Source organism: Lepidochelys kempii, chromosome 5 (genome assembly GCF_965140265.1).
Source record: "Lepidochelys kempii isolate rLepKem1 chromosome 5, rLepKem1.hap2, whole genome shotgun sequence".
NCBI classification, from domain to species: Eukaryota; Metazoa; Chordata; order Testudines; family Cheloniidae; genus Lepidochelys; species Lepidochelys kempii.
The window spans coordinates 82746601-82768799 of record NC_133260.1 but is presented as its reverse complement, the minus strand read 5'-3'; the positions used below and the strand labels follow the sequence as shown (position 1 = coordinate 82768799).

Here is a 22199-nt window from a genome sequence, read left to right as displayed (position 1 = left end):
AAGATTTATTTGAGGATATAAAATAATACTGGTGACACTTGATTTTTATAAACTATACATTAATTACCTATTTATATAGTGCAATAACAATGTACAACAAAAAAGTGATGCCAAACTAAACAGAGATTTCCCCTTTCAAAAGGACTTATGAGGCATCCATTCTAACAGCAAAACCTTGCATATTACAAAACAAACAACATAAATACAGAAACAGTGTGGCAGGGGTCACTGTGACTGGAACATTTCACAGAACAGTTGGCTTTTCTGGAGGTTTTTGAAGGAAAAACGAGTGAGGAATATTTGTGTATGTCAAGTGGAATGCCATTCCAGTCATATGAACAGCTGGGAAGAAGGAGAAAAGTTGGGACTATGCAAGAAAGACAAAAAGAGAAGCTAAGAGTGATGCTTGTGCCGAGTGTAGATAGTGGGATCAGTAGTGGTGGAGGTAAGGACAGATATGTAGACAGAAATATAATATTTCCATAACTTTTGCTCTTTTCATCATGATCTTTCCCTTGGACTTTCTTAAAAGTTGCCATGCTATATAACCACTCTATTCTTTCCCTATAAAGATCACAGCTGTGTTATGACAAGAATTGTTTTAGTAAAGTTGACTAGATAGCATTCACATCCTGGACTTTAATCTTCAAGGCCAATATTTTGCAGTTCTACAATTGTATTCAATTATCAGGTTCTACTCATGAGCCATTATCTTGCTTTCTGTTATTCAAAAGAATGGTAGGAACTAATTGATTCTTACTTGAAGCACAGTGGGCATAAAAGCAAACTTGGCAGCTTTACAAGATAATCACAGTGACAGTATAAATCTTACACTAAAAAATACACAAACACTTTGTTCTTGAAAGGCTTTAGGCTACTCTTCTCAGACTACATAAATTACAGCCTTCAACTTAAAGCACGTTCACAGGGTTAAAAAAAAGACTTCAACATAAAGATTAGGCACCATTCAAGGAACAGGAATGTGGGCCAACTTAGTAGCTTCCAGAGATAACTCTGCAGGAGTAGGTGTTGTTAGTACTCTGCTGTAGCACGTATTGTAGGCAAGCGACCGGGTGAGGGGAAGTACGTGGAATCTCTCCCTTGTCTCACAGGATTATCAGAGAGATTGTGTACTGGAACCTTGGCGATGAGGGAGATGTGATTGGTATCTCTAATATTACCATATGAGGTGATTACAGATAGTCTTACAAGTTCTGCTTAATCAAATGTATGGACAGTCAGATCTTAGAAGAAATGCATTGTTAGTTGTGGTTCAGTTCTTTTTAGCAGCTGCACTTGTCACTAGTAACATTTATTCCCAGCCTGACAGAATAAATTTATTTAACTTGACTATATACTTTCACAAATAAGAAAACCCTAGAACAAAAGGAACATGGGGCATTCAAAACTAAATATCAGAAATTAATAGAGGACAAGTCCAGGAAAGTAAGTACCCTATTTTCAAGAAGATAGTCAAATTAGCATCAGGATAATAATCTTGACTTAATTGTTGGTGTTCCTGAAAATAGCAAGGAACACTAAAGGAGCACTAAAGACACCCTGAGAGACAGCTTGGCAAAGCATCTTGGGGATTATATGCAACTTGCAGGTGATTAATTGGCTGCCTAACTTCACCAGGTTTCATTAGTATAACATTCCTGATTTACTTACCCACAGTAGAGGCACAGGGAAATTAGGAGGGTACAAAGGTATCATGCAATTGCACATACATATATTTGACAGTCCAGCCCATAAATTGTAGTTTAATGAGCGATAATGAGAGTTTTTGTACTGGCTGCAGAAAGAAATGGAAAAGAAAAAATTTCCTTCACAGACTCCTTGGAAAGGAGCAACTACAGTCAGGCCCACAGCGGATCATGACAAAATCTGGTATTTTAACTGCTTCCATGGATGGGAGGGTGGGTGCTGCTCCACCTTTTCCTGCACCAACATGAACATATGTAGTCCCCCTTCTCTTCTGGCCACCTGTGGGTGTAGGGAAAAGCATGGAACAGCATCCCCATACTGATCTGGTATGAAGCTGCTGTAGCAAGTAACACTCTGGCTCCCTAGCCCATAATGGGGCAATACACCTTTTCCAAGAAGCCAGACAATGGTCCCATCACTTAATGTGTGGTGAGGTCATTTACTTCAGAGGGTCCATGACTTCACTGAATGTATTTTTCTATTTTTATACTGAAATCAGCATGTTAATGGTGCACATTAAAGCTCCAATCCAGCACCACTATAGCAGGGCCTAAACAAGAAATAAAACATGCCCATATTGACTTTCACATGCAACGCATAAAACCAGTTACAAATCAGTAATTCTCTCTTTCATGCTGTCCCTGAAAAAATAACTCTCTGTTCTAAAGTAAACAACAATCCTTACCTGCATTTCTTGACAAAATGAAGCCATTGGTCCAAAGAGAATCTGACACTGTTCATCTGCAGTGTACGTCATTCCTGGCAGTTTGGAGGGAATAATCACAGAATTGAGGCTTTGGGGATTTGTATGTAGCAAACAGTTACTGGCCTTTGACCTGCCAATATGCAGAAATTCATAAAATGTTGAATAATATTAATAAAGGTTGGCTATTTTGTTGACATAGAACATATGCAATTGCTATAAAAAAGGATTAACAGATCTTAAGCAGCATTTTGCTGACATTTAGACCTTTTAATTTAACCAAGTTCTTTCTTTTGCTGTTGTATATTTACAGAAAGGCAAAACAGCAAACTTTATGGATTACAAGCAGCTATAAGGATTTCAGGAAAATACTTGGAAAACATTTTAGTGTACATATTACATAATTTAATTGCTTAAAAATTATATGGCTTTTAATAAATATTTATGGAGCTCAGTTTTTTCACCCATACTTTAAATATGTCAGTATTTTTCAAGTCCCAAGATTTCAGTTAGCACTGTTTTCGCACAAAATTAAAGAAAAAGGGAGATGAAAATACATGGACGTCCATTAGATTTAAGTTCTAAATGGACACATCTACAGATTGTCCTTGAATCTCAATCATTCCAGTGCCAGCTCCAATACAGACCTTGAAAGGACTGCTCAGTTGTAAGTAGTAAATTGTCAGTAGGCATATCTATCAGTTCAAGAGGGTTATTCTTGAGGGTTATTCCTTATACAATGCATGGGCACATTGTCCTATTTTGGTATGGTTCCATGTATCATATTCTCAACTAGGTAACTCATAAAATATTTCTATTAAAATAAAATTATTTCCTCATCTTGTTTGTTATTGAACGACAACACAGGACATGATGTAATCTATTATGTGCAAAATAGAAAACAATACAGATATCATTTTAAACACACCATCTTCCTAATATGTATTTTTGCCCCATATCTTTGTTAATGTATTTTCTTTAGTTGATAAGGTGGCTTTTTGGTGGTTAATATTATTAACAGTATTAATTTATTAGTATTAATTATTAATATTAGCAGCTATTATTAACAATATTTCCTTTTTAACCTCATACAGAAGCTGGTAGAGAGTATTAAGTATTTGGCATACCTGAAACTTAGATCAAATTATCAAATTTAGATAAATAAAAATTACTTTAAGCAATGCTATTTCTTGACTTAATTACCTGAGGAATCTTTCTAGATCTTCTCTGCTGCACCGGGACCATGAAACATCACCAAGATTCTGTCCTTTAATCCATTCTCCAGACATGATATGGAGACCATCTGCACAGGATGGGTGATCATTGTCATGATTTATTCCCATGCTGAATTTTGAAAGTATTAAAAAATAAAAATTATTTTAAGAAAACAGCATAATAAATGGTTTTCAAAATGGTTAAGAACATAAGAACGGCCGTACTGGGTCAAACCAAGGGTCCATCTAGCTCAGTATCCTGTCTTCCGACAGTGGCCAATGCCAGGTGCTTCAAAGGGAATGAACAGAACAGGCAATCACTGAATGATCCATCCTCTGACATTCACTCTCAGTTTCTGAGGCTAAGGGCACCCAGACCATCATGACTAATAGCCATTGATGGACTTATCCTCCATAAACATACCTAATTCTATTTTGAACCCATTTATACTTTTGGCCTCCACAAACAACTGCATTTCTCCCACTAATGAATGAGAAGACCATCGTGAGCTTACATAACAAAGCCAGTGAATCTCATTGAACTTGAACTTGTTTTCATTACACATTTGTTTGTTTATTGTTGATGACTTGCATGTAACTAACTAATAGGTAAGATGTATTGTTAAATTTTTCTGAGCAGTAGTTTTATGTATACTTACAATTTCAAAAATTCAGAGTTTTTTCTGCAGTACCTTTTATTTCAAATAATAGCAATGGAATGACTCAAGGGAACTACATCCAAAGGACAAAGCACCCACACGGTAAAAGGTGGTGAATGCTCCCACAGACACTGCCATGTAGGAGTCATAAAATTCTGCTACAAATTCTACTTGTGGCTGCCACTTTCAATTTGCTCAGTTGTTGCTTTTGAAGATTCCCTGTCACTTGGAAAAAACCTATTCGATTGTAGGCAATAGTCAGGTGAGTTTTTTAAATGAAAAATGGCACTTTAAAACCTTCAAAAGTAGCTATGTGGATACACACAGAGCTCCTATGTGAAAAGTAAATAAAACAGTATCAGCTGTTTTTGACTATTTAAAAGTCACTATAAGGATACTCTTCAGAGCAGGGCATACAGAGTGGCTGCTGGGATTTTGCAGCTTCTATCTTCTTAAGATAGCCTTGTAGTTTGTAGTGTAGCAAAGCAAAACTCTGTGGGTGATACCACTACATAAGCACTACTCTTTCTGTGCTGGCCCCTTACACTCATCATGTATATTAATTTACATTGGCTATCTTGGTCATTTCTCACAAATAGTCTTTGCTTTCAGCCAAAGAATTGTAGAATAAATGTATCAATGCAATTTTTCTTGCATGAAAAGTCTAGGCCTCTAGGCCGGTACTCAGTGCTGATATCTCATGCCTCCCTACCATCCTTTGTTCATGTTGACATTAAAATGTAAACAACAAAAAACAAAAACACCACACAATCCTGGCAACTTTTCCTCATTGCCAAACTGTGCCCCACACAAAGCTAGTCAGCCAAATATCAGTAACTCTAGGTCAAATTTTATGCGAGGTACCACAGCTCATGTTGCATTGTGCTTATTCATGAAAGAAATTTAATTCCCCAATAAGGCACGGCTGTGTTGGACTCTATTGGGCCTGCCAGGGTGCTCAACAGAAGTGCTGCGGCTCGTGTGGAGCCCCTCACTGGAACGGGCACGCTACACAGTGCGGAACGCTGAGGCAGCTGTCTGTGCATGGATCTTCAGGGAGAATTTTTTAAATGGTGGATAGAATTGGGATGAAGATACATTTATTTCACACTCATTTCAGTTTCTCACTTTTTCTGAGCTGGATAGTGCACCACTACAAAAGTGCTTCCACACTCAAAACTCCATTGATGTGAACCCTGGCTAGTTAAGTCTCTTGATTGACTGAACTCTTTCATGTCCCCACACACCCAGTGCCACATTTTCCCATTTATCAAAAACTTTGATAAATTCCTCCATAATCTCTGGGTAAACCTTCCCTCTGTCTGAACAATGGAAGAAGCCAAGCTGATTGGACGACTGGAGCTGACAAAAAAAAAGTGCTATACTGCAGCAAACATCAGTAAAAAGGTACAAAAATCACACATAGGAGTTGCCCATACGGACATTCAATAACATGACTACAGAGCTTAAAGGTATATTCTGTGGAAAAGAAACTCCATAGCAGAAAATGCTGTAGAGAATAAAGTGAATCTGTTAGAGTTTAAGACGTGAAACACAAATTTGCCCTGGGAAGTGACCAAACAATTTTAAGGGCATAATGCTGCAAGGATGGACACAGAACATGCCATCTCTTCATATATAACCCAAAGAAATAAGATTTCAACAGCCTTTTTCTAACTAATAAGCATCTGCAATTGTTTGGTATACAGTCAAAAGTAAAAACGTTAACAGAGAGATTTTTTATGATACCATGGTTCAAAGTTGATTAAGATCTATGAGTGGGGTATAGGCAGGAATAAAGAAGTAGTAGCTTTCCTTTGAGGCTGATGGGTCCACTGTGGGTTGTTAGTTTGCTTCTGAGAAATTATTCTCTCTAAACATACTCCACTAGTTCAGTTTAATGTCATTGTGACAGAGGATTCAACTATTTTCTGATGTATCTAATTAGTACTAATATGGTACTCAGTGTTACCATAACTTGTTTGTTATGGATAGATATGTCTAAAAATATCATGTATACTGACATACTGAATTCATTGGGCAAGTATGTACTTTCAATATGCATAAACTGGAGGAAACCATATTTTAAGTTCACCCTAGTTTAGAAGACGATGGGTCAAAACCGAATAAGAAAAAGAATTAACAGGATTCACTAAATGATTAGGTATTTACATGGAAAATGAGAACATCCACCATTACCTTAACTAGGATAAAAATATAAGAGAGATAGACCCTCATATTCAAGAGCAAAGCCAACCACTGACTGATGATCAGGTTTAGGAAGAAAATTGCTCCATGGGCACATTATTCCATAACTCTCTACTACGGGGTTTCCTGCATCTTCCTGTGAAGTACCTAGGACTGGCCACTGTTAAGAGGCATGATACTATACTAGATGGCACAAAAGTATATCTCAGCATATAAATTCCTGTGTTTGTGTGCTCCTGAAAAACAGCTTCATTTCCAAGATACTACTTTAGGTACCAAGGGGTGTTACACACTGTAATGCCAAACAAGCAGAAAACAAAGAGATCATTCCCAGAAGGTGAAGGAAAACAAAAATTTGGAAGAGGCGAATTTGTATACTGACAACCCATCCTTACCACTCCCTTCTTGTATTTGTGTGGTAGATTAGAGCCATATTGGGCTATAATTATCAATGACCATCATTACATGGGGGGGGAATCATGGTTATGGCAAACCTTTAAATTTTGAGAGGAAAAAAACTGATTCCTGTATTTCTTTAAAAGGCAAGAAATCCATTCTGGTGGGAGTTTACTCATGGCCTTAAGTGACAGGAAGGCAGCCTAGCTAGATGATAGTTGTAGCACGATTTTACAGTACTATGATGTTCCAGGGTGCAATCCAGATCGGCGGGAGGCTGTGTCACACTTTCCCTGCAACTTGGGTGCCTTGCAATGTTTTGCTGCTGTAGCTCCCACCTGGGCTGCTCACCAACAGCCTTCCAGTATGCAGGTCACACCCTCAATGTCTGTGTGTAACCACAGCTCTGGTTGAGCAACTCTGACCCCAATAGCCTGTCAGCAAACACCAGCCACACTCTGGTTTCTAGCAACCTCGATTACTATTTGCAGGGTGACCCCAGCGCACTCTCAGTCTCGAATTTTGCCCCCAAAAACGTGTCTTCTGCACTGTCCAGCCCTCTCCTGGACAGTTCAGATATATTAGGTCCATTGTCCCTCTAAGGGGCCCAATATACAACAGCATGGCACTCTAAATGGAGTTACCCACACAATTCACAACATGACTAGTTTTGATTAAAGAATAAAACAAATTTATTTACCTACAAAGAAAGAGCTTTTAAGTGAGTACAAGTATAAGACATTAAAGTCAGAAATGGTTACAAGAGAAATAAAGATAAAACATTTTCTAAACTTAACAAACTAGACTTGGTTCAAAGTGATCTTACCATAGGTTCCTAGTAACATTGCTGACCAAGTTTCAGGTCAGGATCTGCTCCCAAAGTCCAAAGGCTGTTTCTTTTGTCTTCTTAGGTGGAAAAAGAGAGAGATAACCTGGGTGGTTTTGCCCCTAATTTTTATAGTTCTATCACCCTTTGAAATTTTGAGGGTTACCACTTGTTAAAGTTTGCCCAAACAGTAAAGAAGGCAGCATAGTGTCCGGTAGTTAAAGAGGCTGCACACTGTTTCTTCTCACCTCTGTTTGCTAAAATGCAGATTTTTCTTGTCTCCTGCCTTCTGCCTCTCATTGTCTGAGGACCCTGTTTACAACTTATATGTAAATTGAGGTGAACACACATTCATTTGTTTAAGACCTGCTTGACCAGTCCTGCCTGATTGGGGTTACGTTGGTTTGGATATGTGCTACCACTATTATTCAGGGGAAATTCATAATTTTACATATAATGTTTGCTACACATTTCATCATGATATTATTGACCAGTGAGTTATTAGTTTGTAAATGATACCTCACAAGGCATATTTTGTACAAAGATTATTATACTGGTGTGGAGAGTGTGAATACAGGCATGCCTTCCATCACAACTACCCCAGCTCAGTCCATTTTTCTGGTTTAATCTGGGTCTGCCTTACTCACACTCAAAACTACTAGCATTTAAAAACTAATGTCACTTCTCCTGGAACTAGTTGAATAAAGCCTCACACAGCATCTCCCTTCCTAAAGTCTGGTTCACTGATACACAAAATATCTCCAAACTCTTCCATCAGGTTTCTCACTGGCCCAGACTGTTCCAAAACATTCTCAGCCTTGGTTCACCTGTCATTTGAACTCTCTATAGAGGCCCACCAAAGGCCTGGCCCTTCTTCAATCTCTTTTCTCCCTACTGGAGAGAGATCCAGCTCTCTGAAGATTTCTTCGTACCCCTTTCACCAGCATGCATTGCTTCAGTCTACTGTTCCCACATGCTCTGGGAACCTCCAGACCCAGAATGCCTCTGTCCTGGGCAGAAACAGGGCTAAGAAGCACCTGAAAACCATCTTAAAGGGTTAGATTGCCCTGTTCAAAATCACAGTAAAGGCAGAATTTCCTGTTAGTAAAACTTGCAACTGTCAGCTCTAGGACTGCCTCTTTATTCACCCAGATGGGCAACACAGTACATTAGTCAAACCTGCCAGACACCCTGGGATTCTTTGGGGGGTTCATCAAGACCAGTTAAGGGTTGTGTTACCACCTGACCTCTAACCCTGGGTACATCTGTGCTGTGCAACTTTGGCTCAGAGCCCCTGACAGCAGAATGATCTCACTTTAGTTTCCACCAGCCTGGATGCTCCTTGCAGGGGGACACCAACAGTCTCTCCTGTCCTCAGTTTTCCCAAAACCATCTCCTCTGCAGTGCTCAGTGCCTCTCTCACTGTATCACTCAAAAAAACCTTAACAAGTTTGCGGCTCCTGTAAAGAGACAGTACACAGCATCAGCCTATTAGTTTGGCTGAGGATTTTACTTTTCAGTTTAAAACACTGCACCGAGATGGTTGTGTAATAAAACAAAATTAAGTTAGCTAACAGAGAACAGATATTTAAGTGATACTAAGTAGAGGAAATTGGGATAGAAATAGTTACAAACAAGCAAAAGCAAAATACGCTTCGAAGACAGAAATCTAACTTAACAAACCAGAGCCTTTTGTTAGATTAGTTTTCTCACCATAGTTGTTTTTCCAGTACAGCTGGCCAGTCCTTAGCCAGAATCCAACATAGAGCTCTAAGTGGCTGGTTTCTGTGTCTCTTCAGGTGAAGGATGCCAAAATGGTGCTCTCGCTCTCTCCTAACATCCTCAAACTGTATCACTGTTTTCAATGACAGAAAGCCCTCCTGGGGGCTCAGCTTGCTGTGTCCACCAGATCCGACACCACAATCATTTTGGCAGTCTCCTCTATCATCACTTGCTAGTTTGATGGCTTTACCTTTTACGTAAATGTCTCTCTTTGCTCAATTTACATTGAAGACACATTCAAACAGATGGAAGCACATTCCTTAGTCTGCTGCAGAGTGCCTTAAGCCCTACCCACTAAGCACATTATAAGACCATATTTCCAGCACATATTTATAGCTTTTCATATCTCACCCACCTCACATGGATCATACCATAATATTAATGACCAGTATGTATACATTGCCTTACATGACACCTCTTAGATACAGATTATGACAACAGTGAGTTGGGGTACACTGACATGGTCAGACCAGCTAAGACACTCTGCTAGATACCAGGGAGTCCTTTGCTCTGTGACATTGGGTGCTGTTATGCTCACACAGCCACTCATAGAATAATACATCAAGGCATTGATGAGTGGTAAAACAGAGGTAGATAAACGTATGCCTTTCTTGTGATTCACTAATCATCAGAAAAGCAGTTTGTTATCAATAGAATACATCTCATTCAAAATGTTTATCTGAACAAAGCTCTAAACATTCATCAAGATGTCAATTCCAAGATTATATGGGTAATCAAAAATATTAAGAATACATGGAAATCAGATGAGCATTCAGATGGACTATTTTCTATTTGCAATAACTTCTGCTACTGATGCTCAGAGACCACAAATCAAATGATATTTCTTTATCAATTATTATATTAAATAATTCTTCTGAAAAGTGGTAGAAATTCCTAAATTAGAGCAAAAAGTACACAAACATTTGCCAGAAGGTTACACTGAAAAATATTTACTTAGTTTTAAATGTCACCCTACATGCACTAAATTCATTTGATGAGTTAACATGCTATACACTATAATAACACATATCATCACAACACATTCCTTGTAATCAAAGCCAAATGAGTCACATCAAATTACCATTTGAGGTGATTATTTGGTCTTTAATGTCAATCTGTTTTGTACTGTCTCTGTGATTTACTTTTGTTTCCTGAAGATATGGGACCATGAGCACATTTAACTGTGCTATGTTACAGAAAGACCAAATAATAGCTATAAATATTAAAATATTTGAATAAAGTGATTCCATAAAAGACTCAAAGAAAGCTGATCCTGGTGGGGCCAAATCAAAGTTAAACTTCTGACATGAATGTAAAAGGACAGGAAATAAAGGAAATGACAGAATTATTTGTTCACTGTTACTTTTTCAGCCTGGGCAAAGAGGAAGAGATTTCCTTTTGGAGCGCAGAAGAATTCAAAAAATGCCTGACTTTCAACACTTCAAAGATATGGAAGACATCAGAACACTGTTTACAGCGGAGTGTTGCTCCATGAAAGAATTTTTGTTTTGTTTTGTATACAGGCCCAGACAGCTTTAAATTAGACAAATAGACAAAAGAGCTCCTGCTTTTAAAGATTATCATCATTGATCTAGCAGATAGTGTAATAGACAGAGTTGTAGACAACTTTTTTTGTGGGGGAGGCAAGGAACATGGGTTAAAAAAATAATGATATAATAGCTGTTGAATATTATTTTATACTATCTGATTATTGTAGTAGGGACAATCCCCTGATAATTGAGACTGTTCTCCTCAGCTTAGGAGGGGTACGGTCCCCTCTGGTCTCAGCAACTTGAAGTCCCTCTCTTTGCCCCAGGGTATCAACTGACTCTTGGGGCTGAGTTGAGGATCTCTCATTCAGTAACCTCTGGCTCCTTTCTTCCCTGGCTGGGAAATGGCTCTGCAAACTGGGGCTTTTCTTCTTGTGAAGGGGAATTCTGGGTGCCTGGGTCAGGCTCACTTGTCCATGCTACTCCCACTCCTTCTGAAGCCAGGCTGGATATTCTTCTTGTCTCCTGAAAGCTATTGATACTTTTTCTCTGTGTGAATGAGGATTTCTGCTCACTTCTATCTAGGGAGTCCTGGGATAGCAGGTACCAGTGGATACCACTCTGCTGAGACTGACTCCCAGGGCTCCCTGATTGGCTCTTCTTGTCTTTCCTCCCACACCCCCATCCCCTCACTCCACAGGGTATTCTAGGTGCTCTTTTTACAAAAGGAGGGAGAAGGTCAGATATCATAGAGTCCATTACTTTTTGGCTGTCCTTTTTCATGCCTGGGAGTCAAATGGCTTCCAGTTGCCACCTTATTTTTTTTTTCCTTGTAGGAGTCTCTTGGTGAGAGAGGAACACAGGGAATTATGTAAGTAAAACAATTGTTTTTCAGTGTAATCAATAGATCAGGTGTAGGCTGTTCCCTTTTTTCAATCTGTCACATTTCTGCACTGGTCCACAAAGCATGCAATGACTATATAAAACTAAGGGTCCAACTAAATGATTCAGTTTGCCAAAGAGTATTGTGTGTGTTTTTAATTCTGCAGTCCTTTCTTACTGTAAGCCATTCTGACAAGGTGTTTGCATTTCTCAGACACCTCACCAACCACAACTTCAGTCTTCCTCTGTGTGTAACTTTGAAAAAGGCCATTTCTGATCATCTTGATTTGATGATTTCCAATGGCTCCTTTATTCTGAAGTTATTGATAATGGACATTGTTTCTACTGTTGTACAGCTTTTAGGCACAAAATTCTTTTGACTAAGTACACAGATGAAGCTTTCACACAGTCTGTATTCTCAAATTGGAAAAAGACTTGAGACTAAATTTAGAGGCCTCAAGCTTCTTTGTATCATCATGACTCAGTTGATATTCTTGAAAAGACCGCACAGAATGTTGTGACATACTAAGATTTCAGTACTCTGAGAAGAAAGAAGAAAATAGGAAAATCCTAATGCAAACATGAAATAGTACATGTTATCTTGCTAGACAAGGACTTGTACCACAAAGCCATTATATTGAACAAGCTGAAAATATGCCTTTAAGTAGACAGGTTAGCAGCACCTTTATTTAGTTGCTTTGTCTGCAGGCAGAATATGATCATGGTATTTCCAAGTAGATGAAAAAGAATCAAGACAAAACATCAAATTCCGATTATTCAAAAAGAGATAATGGAAATCATTGTTCTTAAAATCATGATGGATATTTCTGAGAAAATTTCTGGACAGTAGTATATAAATATGGTAGATGAAACAGACTTCAAAAAAGAGCTTGTAGTTTTATATCTGCGATAGATGGATGACAACATGAATGTTCATGATGAATTCATTGGGCTGTACAATGTAGCCAATGAAGGTTATCATGTCAGTAACTAAAGATATATTATTACTTCTAAATAGGAGGATCAACAACTGTCACAGACAATGTTATGATGATTGCATTAGTATGGCAGGCTAAATATCATTTGTAACATGCAGATGACAACAGGTGGAACTACAAGCACCTGGTTCATTGCTATGAGCATGCTTTGAATTTGGAATGCCAGGATGCTCTTAAGAATAATGCTATCCTAAGAGATACTCTTGAAATTGTTTACAAAATCACAAAATTAATTTTAAAAAGTCACCCAAATGAGATGTTATATTTCAGGACATATATTCAGTATATCACCAGGTATCTCTGGCCTCTGTTCAACAAGATGGACTCTCTGAAGCCAATGCTTCTACACAGTTTCTGAGAACAACCTTTCATTGTGTGCAACTTGAGAGGTTGCAAATAATGCAAAGCAAGATCCTGAAATTAGAGCTCAAATTTGTAACATGGCTGTTCAAAATGAAAAATATTTACTTCCTCTTTGGTATTGAATTAAGTCAAACATTCCTAAACACAGTAGACAATCTGTCCAAAACTCTGCAAAGGTTGTACACATGAACCACAGAAGGCCAATCTCATATGAAAATAACACAGTCGACTTCAGCCCATCCAATCAGATGAAAGCTAGAACTTATTCTGGGAGCAAATCCACGAAAAAAGTTTAGTGTTGATAGTCAGAATACCTGAACTTTCAAGGAAGAGAAAAGTTCCCTAGGAAAAGCAAACAGGGACAGGATAAGCCAGGTACCTAAATTCAATAAAGGAATTTTATAAATGCATCTACTTCTAAGTAATTGATTTTACAATGCCCAGTATGTAATTAAGGTGTGAACAGAAAGGCTACAAAATTATTTAAAATCTTGAAATTCTCATAGCAACTCCAAATGTGAAAGAAACATTCAAGACATGCTTGCTATGTATGATTCTGATTGCAATCATGAATGACTGATTAGGCAGCTTCATCTGCTGCAAGCCATCTGTCAGCTTACAGAAAGATAGTTGAAATCAGTTCTCTCAGCCAACCCAAATGCCAACTGTTTTCAAAAGTAGTTGAAAATGATTTTAGTGGTACCGGCAATCAACGCTGTAAGTGAGCGTTGTTTCAGTGCTCTATGATGTATTAAAATATGGCTTTGAGCCACAATGAGACAATGCCAGCTCAACTGGTGTATGTTTTTACATGTACAAAAGGACAAAACTGATGACTTACAGCTTACAGATGTTGCAGAAGAATTCATGTAAAGAAACCCAGAGTGAAGATCATTGTTTGGAACTTTTTCAGATTTGTAAGTCATTCTTTTTACTCATGCTTTAAAAAGTAATTCTTTAATAAGTGGTTTTGTACCGTGACTAAATTTCTCCATATTTAATAAACGGAGATAAATGAGCTTCTGTTCTAAACTCTGTGTTTCCTTTATTTATTAATACAATCCCTACTTTGGGGGGGGGGAATTACAGCCTCCCCAAACATCCAGATTGTCTCTGCCCATGACAGATGACCTGTTTGAGAGGTAGGAGCTATTCTAGCTCAAGGGCGATTGTCTCTGCCCTGCACTGCAACTCATTGGCTAGAATCCAAAGTACTCAAAGGCTATACTTCACCTCCTGCTGATAAGACCACTTTCCTTTCCATCTGTTGGAGAGCTTTTTTAAAGCTTTCTTGACACTTCAGGGCCATATATAATATAAAACTTCCTCGAGAGAGTCCATCTACATTCTCAAAAAGAAAAGGAGGACTTGTGGCACCTTAGAGACTAACAAATTTATTTGAGCATAAGCTTTCGTGAGCTACAGCTCACTTCATCAGATGCATTCTGATTGTCAGGTGAGGACACTCTGTGAGGACACTCAACAAATACTACCGTTGAGCCAAATCTTAAATAAGAAACCTTGACAAAATGTACCAAGTTCAGATTCAGATAACTATTTGAATATTCCAGTTTTTATTCTTTTGCTCATCTAGTGCATGTAGTATTGTACTAGAGTATCCATTAAAGATTTGCTGTTCAAATATATGAAAAAAATCAGATATACCACAAATTTGGGCAGGTGATATTAAAAGAAAAGAAAAACAAGGGAAACGGACAATTAAAAAATGTCACAGAAATATTACCTGAAACAAAATTCTGTCCCTTTATTCCCCTTAGTACATATATCGGAAGGAATCTCCTGGTATGATTTCCCATATATAGCAATTGGGATAGGAGAAACCACATAGCTGTACACTGTGGGGAGACTAAGGGAGAGACCACAGAAGGTCTAATACTGCCTCACTTGTTTGCTGACTGGCCAGGGAATGGATTGTGACTACAGATAGATCCTGGTGAAAATCAAAATTTGCATTTCGTGGGAATTTTTGACATTCTGAAATTTTTTTGTGTTCCTTATCTGAACAAAAACAAGTATTTTCAAGTTTCACACAAAATAATAAGTCCAAAAATTTTCCAATTTCAAAATTTTATATTGGAAAAATATCATTTCAGAATACATTTTTGTTTAGAAATTTTTTTTATTTTAATATTTTTGATTATTTATACAGGATTTTGTGACATGTCAGTAGTAGTGACCAATACTATGACATAATATAATAGTCAAAATATTCTATTTATAGTATATATTATTTTTCTATTTTATTTTATTTTTGAGATCATTAAGGGTAACTATTACTGAGTGTGGATTGAGTACTTATTTTCTAGATCAAAATGCCTCCAGTTTGTGCTATAATGAAATAACACTTTGACAGTTTGATCTAGAAAATAAATTAAGTACTCACAATAGATTCAGAAAGGGACTTGGGTGTTGTGATGCTGAGTGTTACAATGCCTATCTTTTAAGGAACCTAGAAAATCATTAGCATTCACAGAGCCTGGTTTTGATACCTTGGCTCCCTGTACAATGAATAGAGAGAGACAGGCATCCTAGGAATGGGATTAACAAAAGCTAGAATACTGAGCTCGGAGCTATCTGAGCTGGGCAATAGGAGATGCCAAGGGGATGGATGTGTGCCAAGTCCCACCCCTTTCAAGGAGTTAGGTGCCAATACAGGGTGTCCGATCTGGTAAGCATTCTCAGAAGCCTCCTAACTCCACACCAAATAGGAGGACCTCCTGTGACGTTGATCTGGAGGGAGGTGTCAGCCCAGTGGTTAGGGTACTCACCTGAGATGTAGGAGACCCCCAGTTCAAGTCCTCTTCTCTACTTGATGAGAAAAAGGGATTTGAAGAAGGAGCCATCACTTCTCAGATGAGTGGCCTAATCACTGAGCGCTGGGTTATTCTGATATGGGGTTCTCTTAATCTCTCCTGTTGAAGCTGGTCCACTTTGCAAACATAATTAAAGAATCCTTAGGCCAGATACAGACTGAAAATAACTCTATAGCCCAGCAGTTAGCACACTCACCTAGGAGGCAGAAGACCCAGGATCCATTCCCTCCATGCCAATGAGTCTTTAATTATTTATCCATAGTGGAACAGTGTCAAGGGGAGAGCCTGAGAGAGACCCTATATCAGAATATCCCATAGCCCAGTGGTTAGAGCATCCCCTAAGATGTAGTAGATCTCTGTTCAAATCCCTCTTCTCATCAGGCAGAGGTAGGATGTGAATCAGAGGGCTCCCATAGCCCAGGTGAATACCCTAACAACTGGGCTAAAAGTTATGAGGGAGCTATTACACTGTCTGGAGTGATTGACAGCCATGAGTGCCAACCTCAGGGCAGACTGTCAAAAAAGCAGGGCAGACACCCCAAACTGGTGGCATTTCACCAACCCAGAAACAAATGTGAACTCTGAAGCACTCTAATAGTTTGACCATGGAGTCTCAAGCAGTCCCCCTGGGCATGCTCTATCTTGCCACCCGGGCAAACTGGACTTAATGATAGTTGGTTGTTGTACACCAAAGATCAGAAAAGATTCAGGTTGCTTCCATTCCCAAGAGAGAAGTCACTTACCCCAGGTCAATTTGTACTTCAGATCTCACACCAAAGACAATGCTTGTAGCCAATCCAATAGTAAACTAACAATTTATTAACTAGAAAAAATAAATTAGTGTGTTAAAGCAGGCGACATATATACACAAATGAGTTACCGTCTATGATTCCAAAAAGTGCATAGTTGTAGTAAACTGTCAGCACCGAATGTCTTTTAGGGCTAACCCAGGTTGACCCTAGCGATTTCTGCTTCTGTTTACCTAGCTTCAGGTCGGTGAAAGTCCAAACAGCAAAGAGAGAGAGAAAATTTTCTTTTGTCCCTGTTTTATTCCTTTCTTCCAGAATTCAAGCTGATGGAATGGGCTTTCTTGTACACACCTTGTGGGTGTGAGGCCCTTAATCAAGTCTTTGTAACATGATGTTCACAGTGGTGCATTTAATTTTGATAGTCCTTCTTGATGACTGGGTTCACAGTCTCAAAGCAGGCATTTTTACAGTTATAAAGCAAAACTTACATATTACCTTATAACATGGCATACAGACATCACAAGTGAAATTACTGCATGCAGCAATTTAGAAGCATTTCATAGAGTCTAAACACTAAACACATTCTTACAAGTCTAACACCTATCCTGAACAATACGAACATGGAGGTGAGCTGGTCTGGTTTCCAGCTATGAATTTGTCAATGCTCAGCAGACACCTACAGCCTTGACAAGAACTGGCACCTGGCCTGTCAGTGTCACAGGAGGTCCTGCAGTTTGGTGTGGAGTTAGGAGGCCTCTGAGAATGCTCACCAGATCGGACACCCTGCATAAGCAGCAGAGCACCTATCTCCCTGCAGTGTGGATCGCACAAGAGTTTAGGCGACCAAGCACCTAGAGTGAGGCAGCAATGTGCCTGCCCAGAGGCAGAAATATAGGCATGTAAGGAATTTTTCGTGCAAAAACATAGGTGCCAAGCAAGTTTACGAACCTTCAGGGTTAGGGGGCAGCTGAGCAGGGTTTTGGGAATGCCACTGGTGCCTAAATTTGGGGTTTAGGCACTTAGAGTGGCAATTAGGCACTTGAGCCTCTGGGTACATCTAGCCCCCAGTGTACTAATCAGAAGAGCAGCTATTTCCAATATCCTTGTGTTAGCCTGAATAATTTTTCTAAGGTAGTGAAAAAAGTTGCTCCCCTGATTAGTACATTGAGTGCTTATCTTATTATCTTTTTAAAAGTCTCAGTGTCAATCTGTTTCATTATAACACAAAATAGGAGACATTCTGATATAGAAAATAAGATAAGATGTTTCAGTCTGTACTAAGTAGCAAATGCCCTTAATGATTTTAAAAATAAAATAGAAAAATGACTATAAGATAAACAGATTATTTCAACTATTATATCTTGTCATAATGTGTCGCCATACCATGCCTAATGCATACTTGTATTCATTCCATGCATGGCACGCCCAATGTTCCATCTAGGGTGACCAGATGTCCCGATTTTATAGGGACAGTCCCAATTTTGGGGGCTTTTTCTTATATAGGCACCTATTACCCCCCACTCCCCATCCCCATTTTTTACACTTACTATCTGGTCACCCTAGTTCCATCCATTGAACAAGTGAAGAATATGTAGGATAGAGATTGGTAGCGCAAATTACATAGCAGAAATTTGTCTATTGTTTAAATAGAAAAGGAGTACTTGTGGCACCTTAGAGACTAACCAATTTATTTGAGCATAAGCTTTCGTGAGCTACAACTCACTTCATCGGATGCATGTAGCTCACGAAAGCTTATGCTCAAATAAATTGGTTAGTCTCTAAGGTGCCACAAGTACTCCTTTTCTTTTTGCGAATACAGACTAACACGGCTGTTACTCTGAAACCTGTTTAAATAGAGGAACTCCTGTGTGGAAAAACTTATATTATGAAAATATGGCAAGTTTTAAAAGGTAATATATTTACTTTAAAAGAGAGTTCTCAATATATTGGGACAATGCAATTGGCATTGCTTTACTTTAGGGACCTCATATCTTGGAAGTTAAGTATTGTTCATCTTTGCCCCTCTTCTGTTTAAGCAGAACTAGGCATTGCCAAAGCACACATCTGCTGTACCTTCCTTAACATCATCAATGTAGCTTGTGGTCTGTTATAAAGATGAAGTTGCTGCACACACCCTTTTCTTAATACCTATAACAAACGTGCATAAAAAGTGAACACAAACTGGGAATGCAGAAGTCTTAACTCCTCATCTCCTCCACCATGCCATGTAATGCAATAAAAAATCTGGAGGCTCACTGATATATTACCTTTTACCAAGAGATAAATTTAATGCAATAATATACATACCATACAGAGCACACTTCCACATTTTCATTGTAATGATCATGCATATGAAAGTACATAATATTCAATTTGGGGAAATATCTCAGTGGTATGGTATTTAGTAATCCAACATGACGTAATGGACATTTGTAAGAGACAACTGTACTTTTTCACAAACAGAAAACCACTTCAGAAATTGTATCAGTGTGTAGTGTTGTTCTGGGGCTTAACACTTCTGTTCTTACCTAATTTATCATGTTAGTGCTGGGCAGATTGCCCCTTGTATCCATGAGCTCCTCTTTCCCTCTTTTTGGAGCCATTCATTCTTATGTAAGTGAGAGCAAGACAATCATGCATGTGTGTTTGTGTGGTAGGAAGATAAGGCAGTTTGGGTAAAGGGATGAAACATTTCACTAGTCTAAACTGCTGTATTTAACAAAAACATCAGTGCTGCACTTTTAAGAAAAAGTGCATCATATCAGCATGGAAACTGATCAAATTCTGCTGTAAGAACAGGAGCTTTATTATTCTGAGTGAGATAAAGAAATGCTTAATCCACCATGGCTGAGAGAACATATACACACCACATATTACATGAATATAGGAAGTATCTTATGGAAAACATTCTCTAACTGAAACATTAGCAATACTTCAACTCACTCTATTCAACTAACTTCCATTTATATAATCTCAATTTAAATGTATTTTGACAAAGAGCCTTGGTCAAATAAACTTGCCACTAACATTATGCATGGTTGTCAAGTCAACTGAAAAATATTTTTATCTTATAAAACCTCTCAAGCTTGTTTAAAAGCAACTGCCAGAAAATTTTTGTGATATCATGCAGAAAGCTGGAGCACACTATGGGAGATTTTGAGGATGGCCCATGTTGATATTTAACATGAAATAGGCATTAGAAACCTTTTTTTTCACCTAAGTTTCTCTGTACTCAGAACAGTGATCCAGTTGATATACTGTACTTGGATTTTCAGAAAGCCTTTGACAAGGTCCCTCACCAAAGGCTGTTAAGCAAATTAAGCAGTCATGGGATAAAAGGGAGGGTCCTCTCATGGATCAGTAACAAGTTAAAAGATAGGGAAAAAAGGGTAGAAATTAATGGTCAGTTTTCACAGTAGATAGAAGTAAAGAGTGTGGTCCCCAAAGGATCTGTACTGGGACCAGTGCTGTTCAACATATTCATAAGTGATCTGGGAAAAGAGATAAACAGTGAGGTGGCAAAGTTTGCAGACAATGCAATATTACTCAAATAGTTAAGTCCAAAGCTGACTCCAAAGAACTACAATGGGATCTCACAAAACAGTGTGATGGGGCAACAAAATGGCAGATGAAATTCAGTGTTGATCAATGCAAAGTAATGCACATTGGCAAGCATAATCCCAACTATACATAACAAAATGATGCAGTGTAAATTAGCCATCACCCTCAAGAAAGAAATCTTGGAGTCATCATAAATAGTTCTCTGAAAACATCCGCTTAATGTGTAGCAGCAGTCAAAAAAGCTAACAGAATGTTAGGAACATTGGGAAAGGGATAGATTAAAAAAAAATCAAAATACCACTATATAAATCCGTGGTAAGCCCACACCTTGAATACTGTGTATAGTTCTGATCACTCTATTTAAAAAAAGATATATTAGACTTGGAAAAACTACAAAGCAGGGCAACAAAAATGATTAGAGGTTATGGAACAGCTTTTATATGAGGAGAGATTAAAAAGACTAGGACTGTTCATCATGGAAAAGAGTTGACTGAAGAGGGATATGATAGAGGTCTATAAAACTATGAATGGTATGTTGAAAGTGACTAAGGAACTTTATTTACCCCACCACATAACATAAGAACCAAGAAGAAAAGGAGCACTTGTGGCACCTTAGAGACTATAAATTTGTTAGTCTCTAAAGTGCTACAAGTATTGCTTTTCTTTTTGCGAATACAGGCTAACACGGCTGCTACTCTGAAATGAGAACCAAGGCTCACCCAATGAAATTAATAGGCAGCAGATTTTCAACAAACATAAGGTAGTACTTCTTCACATAATACACCTGTAGAACTTATTGCTAGGATATGATGTGAAGGCCAAAAATATAACTGGGTTTAAAAAAGAATTAGATAAGTTCACAGAGGATAGGTACATCAATGCCTATTAGCCAAGATGGTCAAGGAAGCAAGCACGATCTGGGTGTCCCTAAGACTCTGACTCCCAGAAGCTGGGACTGGATGACAGGGCATGGATCACTTGGTAATTGCCCTACTCTGTTCATTCCCTCTGAAACATCTGGCTCTGGCCACTGTCAGATGACAGGATACTAGATAGTCTGGCCCAGTATGGCCATTCTTCTGTTACTGTGAAAATAGTACCGTGTGAGGCTTTTATGCTTTTATTATAGTCATGCATTCCGAAATGACACCTTTTTCACATCTGAACAAATAACAACCACTTTGTTTTGCTATACAAGTTAAATGAGGCTATGCACGCACCTTCTGGAAAAAACTAAGTCCACACTGAAATGATGTTATTTGATATTTATCCTGCAACAGGAGCTCAAAATTTCCCGCAAACACAGTACATTCATTGCAACAGACTTGCTCAGTGACACCACACTATTACACTTGAAATACACTTAAGTATTATTATTATTATTATTATTACTCATTACTTGTATGCCACTACTGAAGCACACTGCATTTACAAATTAGAGATGGAGGACCGGATTCTTTTCTCACAACAGAGTAAATCAGAAGCACGTTCACATAAATGAATTGTGTTGGACCAGTATTAAAGTGGTGTACGTTAGATCAAAATAAGGCTTAGAATCTATGCTCTGAAGAGTTTACAATCTAAGGACTGGTTTCTGCAAACACCTAACCCAGTGCATATGCTTATTTGCACACATAGTAGGATCAGGCCCTAAAATGAGACAGGGACCTGAGGAACGAAAAAGAATGCCAATTTACAATACAAATATTTTTAACCTTTCAAGAATTTGAGGCCTGTGCCTAGAATGACGATTACTCTAAAATACTTTAATGCGCTATCCAATTAAGAATTATAACAATAATTAATAGAGAATAAAGAGAATGAAAA

General features: G+C 38.3%; 1 protein-coding gene across 1 annotated transcript in view; it reads right to left on the bottom strand.

Annotated features, from left to right (window-relative positions):
• The window catches only part of ADAMTS19 (ADAM metallopeptidase with thrombospondin type 1 motif 19), a 279664-nt gene that overhangs the window by 92799 nt on the left and 164666 nt on the right, over nucleotides 1-22199 (bottom strand). Inside the window, exons 9-10 of the mRNA XM_073344873.1 lie at nucleotides 3614-3754; nucleotides 2393-2543 (exon numbers count right to left, since the gene is read on the bottom strand). Of these exons, the coding sequence (XP_073200974.1) occupies nucleotides 2393-2543; nucleotides 3614-3754 (292 nt within the window). The remainder of the gene's footprint in view (nucleotides 1-2392; nucleotides 2544-3613; nucleotides 3755-22199) is intronic.